Source organism: Nestor notabilis, unplaced genomic scaffold (assembly GCF_000696875.1).
Source record: "Nestor notabilis isolate BGI_N333 unplaced genomic scaffold, ASM69687v1 scaffold28275, whole genome shotgun sequence".
NCBI classification, from domain to species: Eukaryota; Metazoa; Chordata; class Aves; order Psittaciformes; family Psittacidae; genus Nestor; species Nestor notabilis.
The window spans coordinates 725-7,255 of record NW_009929341.1 but is presented as its reverse complement, the minus strand read 5'-3'; the positions used below and the strand labels follow the sequence as shown (position 1 = coordinate 7,255).

The following is a 6,531-nucleotide window of genomic DNA, read 5'->3' as shown; positions in this document are numbered from 1 at the left end:
GGCGCTCCGTGTCATCGGTTTCTGTCCCCGTTCACCCACACCCAGTGCTTCCCTCTTTCTCTTCCCCGCAGGAATCCTCAACTTCTGTGCCAATAACTACCTGGGGCTCTCCAGCCATCCCGAGGTGATCCATGCTGCAGTGGAAGCCCTGGAGAAGTTTGGCGCTGGGCTCAGCTCTGTCCGCTTCATCTGTGGTACTCAGGTACTGGGCAGCATCCCCTGCTTTAGGGTGGCCATTCTCAGACTCCCCTCTCAGTATCTGCATGCATGAGCAGCGCTAAGATACACGTGGCCAGGTAGAAAAATAAGCCTGCTGTGTCCCCACCAGCCAAACGTCTGGAAATATGCCAACTTCAACTATTACAACCCCTCACACAGCAAAGGAACTAAGCACCCCTCTGAATTCATAGAATCACAGAGTGGTTTGGGTGGAAGGGACCTTAAAGCTCATCCAGTTCCAACCCCTGCCACAGGCAGGGACACCTTCCACTAGACCAAGTTGCTCCAAGCCCCTGTGTCCAGCCTGGCCTTGAACACTGCCAGGGATGGAGCATTCACAGCTTCCTTGGGCACCCTGTGCCAGTGTCTCACCATCCTCATAGTGAAGAATTTCTTCTTTTTATCTAATCTAAATCTTCCCTCTCTAGGTTTGAAAGACATTCAGAAAATGAATGTCTTGTCCCCTCCCTTAAGAGTCAAAATTACAGCCAGCCTGACTTGAATTACCTCTATCAAACCCAGCCTGGTTTATCCCCGTCAGCTGGTTAAGTGCAAAGAAAATTCCCCCCATGGGTGGGGAGCTTGGAGTCTCCTGCTGTGCTTGCGGTGTCCAAACCCATAATCGCATTTTAGGGCCGTGTTTGCAAACACTTGCTGAACACAATTAACTTCTGCCACACACGCACACCTTTTCTGGATAAAACCTGTTTTCTCCCTTTGCAGTCAGCGTCTAACAGCAGTGGGCAAGTGAGGACTTGTACTGCTCCACCAGTGACGCTCGCCTCTCTTGTCTCTTTAGAGCATACACAAGGACCTGGAGGAGAAGATTGCACGTTTTCACCAGCGGGAAGATGCCATTCTCTATGCCAGCTGCTTTGATGCCAATGCTGGTATCTTTGAGGTTTGTAGGGCTCTCCTTGTGTTTTGCATGGAGGAGGGAGGTGATGGTGATATGCCTGCCATGCCTTCCAGAGGCTCTGATGTGAGCTCTGTGCCGCAGAAAAGATGGCAGTGACTGGTGGTGGAGAACCCTGACTTGGTGCCTTTGGACTGGGGAAGCTACGTGGAGGTGTTTAATCTGCCCTCACCTCCCCCTTCTCCAGCCAGCTGCAGCTTTTGGGGAGGGCTCCCATTTTCCCCCTTGAAGCATAGGCAGGGGAAAGGGGTGATTCCCCCAGGCTTGCTAGGGAAGGGGAGGGAGGTTTTGAGCTCAAAAGCCACAGGCAAGAGCCTGGCCTAAGGAAATCAGAGGCTTTCTTAGGAAAAGCTATAGTCAATCACAGCCTTGTCCTCTGCCCTGAGAGGGGCCAGAAGATCTCAGTGAGGTGGTGCCCTAGAGCAAAGGATGATCCTTTCTGTTTGGCGTGGGCAGGCCCTGCTGACCCCAGAGGATGCAGTACTCTCGGATGAGCTGAACCATGCCTCCATCATTGATGGGATCCGCCTGTGCAAGGCTAACAAGTACCGCTACAAGCACATGGACATGCAGGACCTGGAGGCCAAACTGCAGGATGCGCAGGTATGGAGGTCTGCTCCCACCTCAGTGTGAGTTTAGCTGTGCTACCTGCACAGTAACCACTCCCAGAGGGTGAGCTCTACCTTTTCCTATGCAGTAGGCTCTTACACGAGCTGGACTATGTCCCAGTCTTCCTCTCTGGCCGCTCTCCTCAGGGTGACAATCTTCACCTGTGGGGACACCACTCTCCCCCCTTGTCTGCGGCTGGTGGCCACTGATGGTGCCTTCTCCATGGATGGTGACATCGCACCCCTGAGGGAGATCTGCCAGCTGGCCCAGAAGTATGATGCCCTGGTATTCATTGACGAATGCCATGCAACAGGCTTCCTGGGACCAAATGGCCGGTAAGTGACCTTTTCAACCCTGTTTCTTCCTCCTGACCCCAACTGCCTCTGAAGCAAGGCCAAAGGTATTGATGACCAACATGTTCTTGTGTTGGAGTCACCATTTCTTGAAGGTTTTGCACCCCACCTTTGGGGCACCTGAGGGGATTGAAGGGAGACACTTTAGCAGTGACCCGTCCCTACATGACAGCTGCTTCTCAGTGTGTAAGGGGTGGTGCTACCATCTCGTCTGCCTCCAACTGGGAAACAGTTGGACTTCCTGATTTCTGAATCCTCCTCTCAGATCTCACTTTCAAATGCTTGGGTCTTGGGGATTTTGTGGAGTTAGCTTGCACAGATGGATTCATTCCCACAGGGCAGCTTTTCCCTCCATCCCCTGGAGATCCTCCAAGTGCCAAGCAGTGCATTGGCTGCAGGTGTTTGCCGAGAGGAGATGCTTCATGTGCTTGTTTTGGTAGTGCTCTAACTATTAAACATATGTGTGGTAAGTTTGAGCACTCTCCCATCTGTAAGGGATGAAAAACCCATGTTCTTATCTCAAGAGATCCCAGCTTAGCCTTTCTGCAAGAGAAGGGAAGGTTGACACTTGGGTTGAACTACCACATGGGGGTGTTATTCCTCTAGTAGAGACCTGGCTGGTGGCTCTTTGTTTCCCTTGAGGCATCAGGTGTAGAGCAGCATCCCTGGTGCATGCTGGCACAGCAGGTAATGTGACATTCCTCTTTCTACAGGGGTACCGATGAGCTCCTGGGAGTGATGGACAAAGTCACCATCATCAATTCCACCCTAGGAAAAGCTCTTGGAGGAGCTGCAGGTGAAAGCATTTCTTCTCCAAGGCTCTCCATGCCCTAAAGAGCTCCACACCATCACTTTGATGTTTCCTTCCTCTGCCTAATGACAGAGCCACAATTGCATGTTATCCTTTTCTGCTGGTGGCATGAGGCTCAGTTTGGGACCCTGCTGCAGAGTCAAGGGAGGTCCTGCCATGTGCTCCTTCTGCTTTCACCTTCCTCATGCATTTGCCTTTGGGGTCAAGGTGGAAACTCTTGGTAACACTGCATCAGCTGCGATGCCTTTTTTTAGGCTGGTTTGTACTGAAAGTCCTGCTGTAGGTGACAGGTTGGCTTTATCGATGGGCCCCCCCTCCGAACAGGTTACTCTGGGGTGCCTTGTCCATTTCTCTTTCATCTATCTGCAGGTGGGTACACAACTGGCCCCAAACCCCTCATTGATTTGCTCCGACAACGTTCCCGCCCGTACCTCTTCTCCAACAGCCTGCCGCCCGCTGTGGTGGGCTGTGCATCCAAGGCACTGGACCTGCTCATGGAGAGCAATGCCATTGCACAGTCCATGGCTGCCAAGACCCAACGGTGAGAGGGCTACATTGGGGTGAGAGCAGGGGGAGAGATTCATTAGGAATGTGTTGTCCATGTGTGTTTATTCACCCTGCAGTGACAGCCATAGGTGGTTTGCGAGTGGTTAGGGGGTGCTCAGGGGAAACCACAGGATATGCCTGTATGTGTCAGACAGATGTGTGGGCAGATGTTTCACATCTGGATGCTCTGTGTGCTGAGACACGTCTGCCCCTCAAGCAGCTGCAGTCCCATGGATCTGAGCAGGAAATGGCAGGAGGTCACTCCAAAGGGAGGGATCCCTTCCCTGCACAGGAGACGCACATTGAAGCAGCACCACATCCAGCCCTTGGTGGCCAGGGCTCCCAGGGGAAAGCAAGGCAGGGGTCCCCCAAGGACAGGGGTGATGAGGCTTGACTCATCCTCTTGTTCTCTTCAACAGGTTCAGAAGTAAGATGACGGCCGCCGGCTTCACCATCTCAGGGAAAGACCACCCCATCTGTCCTGTCATGCTTGGGGATGCTCGGCTGGCTGCAGTGATGGCTGAAGACATGCTGAACAGAGGTGAGCCAGAGAGGGAGGTCTAGATGCAGACACATGCCCTGAGGGAAGGGACAGCCTGTGGAGGTGCTACCACCATCCCTCCTCCAGATGATGTTCCTGCATGAAACCTGCAGCCTCCAGCTGCAAATGTCCTTTTGGTCTCCCCCCAGACACTGCTGGCTTCACCTCCTCTCTCTGTTGGAGGTGGGGGTTTACATTAGCCCTCTTTGTTCTGCTGTGCTGGACTGTGTCCCCACCAGTGGCCCTAACCCTTGTTTCCATGGCTGGGAGCAGATGCCACTTGAAAACCCCAAAGCCTGGAGATGGTTATTGAAAGGGGAGGGAGGATCCATAAGCCCTTCTATCACCCAGTACTAGCTCAGCCTCCCTCCCTGCAAGCCAGCTCTAACTCTCCCTGCATTTCGTCCTCAGGCATTTATGTCATTGGCTTCAGCTACCCTGTGGTCCCTAAGGGAAAGGCCCGCATCCGGGTCCAGATCTCGGCTGTGCACAGCGACGAGGACATTGACCACTGTGTGGAAGTCTTCACCGAGGTGGGACGGAAACATGGAGCAATACCTTGAGAGGCCAGCAAACACCTCCTGTGACACTGTCCTTGCCCATGACCAAGTGCCTATGCCAGGAGAAAAGGCTTGAGGAGCACGCTGTGAAAAGCAGGACCAATCTTCAAGGCATCACAACCTGTGGGAAGCTATGGCTGTTGCAGCGTGCTGACAGCGGCACTGGTAGCCAGCTCTTGCATTATTAAAGGTGTCCTGCAGTGCAGCGGATATTTGGCTCTTATTTTCTCATCCAGGAGCTGCAGCCCATCCCCATCTTCTCTTTGCTGTGGCTGGGCACTCTGCTGTGTCTTCCCGGAAGCCTCAGTCTTGGTGCTGAAGTGCTGCATCTCCTGCTCTTTCTGCTGATGAAAATCTAATGTTGCTGCTATGCCTGATGTCAACTGTTTCCTCCGTGCTCTCCTGTATGTCCAGTAGCATCACCCTGGTAGATATGCCAGCTGTAATTCCCCACTGAGGCAGGTGGTTTCCTAACCCTTTGGCAAGCTGTGCTGCCAGCAACTGGTTTGAGGTAGGACATGGGCCAGCTGAAATGCTGGTGCTCCTTTCTCCTAGGTCTGAGGCTTGCTGGGTCCCTGGGGCTGGCTCTAAGGCTTTACCCATCACTATGGTGCTCCCAAACCTGCTCTGGGAGCTGCGTCTTGCCCCACAGAGGCTGTTGGGCAGCAGGCAAACCGAAGTGGCAGAGGCCAGCAGCAAGAGGGCCTGTGTCTGCCTGGGGCTGAAGCTGAGGGAAGAGCAGGTGCCAGAAACCTGTAATTTTCCTCCATCAGCTGCAGGCTGGGATCTCTCTTATTTGTTCCAGCAAGCTGTGCTGGGGTAGCAATTTAGCACTCAAGCTAAGTGGGACCCAGGCATCTCTCAGGATTGCTTTGTTTGCATCAGTTTTGCTGCAGATGAGAAATCATGTGTGACCTGCTGTCTGCCCACGTGCTCAGCTGAGGACCAGCTGCCTCCCCGCAGCCAGGGACAGCTTCCAGCCACAATGAGCTTGTGCTGTGCTTGAGTGCCCAAGCACTGGGTCATGTTAACAAAGCCCTGCTCTGAAAATACTACCTGCCATTAGGCACTCAGGGAGTGAGCTACAGGGCAGTAACGTGTCTGACCTGAACCAAAGCAGCTGCAGAAGAATACAGAAGTTAATCCAGGGTTGCAAGGCTTCACGGATGCAGAGGACGGGAAAAATGGCATTTTCCATAGGGCTGCCACCAGACTCTGTTAGAGCAGCTGCTAGTGTAACTGGTCTGCTGGTTTTATTTAATTTTCCATCTCCACAGGACCCTGAGCTCAGCCTGCTGGTAAAGTATATTATGGAGCTCCTTCTGCATAGCACCAGTGCTGCAAACCCTTACCCCTTATCAACAGGCAGTATTTGGGGAATGGGGAATGTAATAGGGAAGCAGCAGGGGGTTGCGCTCAAGCCCCTCTTGTTTCAGCCAGATGATCTCTTACAGGGCCCAAACTGAACCACCAGTGTTTTGAGCCTGATGCACGTGCACTCTATCGCTCCCCCCTACTTGCACATCTCCTTTACAACCCCGTATCATGCTCCCGCCTCTCTCCCTCCTGCTGGTCGCCCTGCTGATGTCTTTGCTTCACTCAGGGCAGCGAACCCAAGCAGTTTAACCCTGCTCCAGCATTCAAGTCCCCCTCAACGGAGAGCAGCCATACAGATGTCTCTCTCACCGCTCAGCTCTGCAGCCTCCCTCGCTGCAATGCACGCGCTTGCTCCTGTGTGCACACATGGGCTCTGCTCTTCTCCTCTACCTCACCAGGCACCTTCCTCTCCCCTCTGCCTCTCTTGGGTGCCCCCCATTCTCTGTCTGCCTCTCTGCCTGCTTCAAGGCCAAGCTCTGCAGCAGACTGTGGTTTGCATGACATGGGGAGTACCAGAGCCCAGGGAAGGCAGGAGGGTCAGATGATGGCACATGGGAAATGAACAATGCAGCACCCATATACTGCAGGCATCACGTTAA

At 53.5% G+C, this 6,531-nt stretch overlaps 1 protein-coding gene across 1 annotated transcript; it reads left to right on the top strand.

Moving 5' to 3' along the window:
* Window positions 1-71: 71 nt before the first annotated feature.
* GCAT (glycine C-acetyltransferase) lies at window positions 72-4,760 on the top strand (the record flags this gene model as incomplete). Its single annotated transcript, XM_010014931.1, has 8 exons — window positions 72-202; window positions 1,019-1,120; window positions 1,592-1,747; window positions 1,934-2,079; window positions 2,811-2,893; window positions 3,278-3,449; window positions 3,874-3,995; window positions 4,407-4,760. Coding segments are annotated over 8 exons (1,064 nt in total), but the record flags the coding sequence as incomplete, so codon positions are not given.
* Window positions 4,761-6,531: the final 1,771 nt, after the last annotated feature.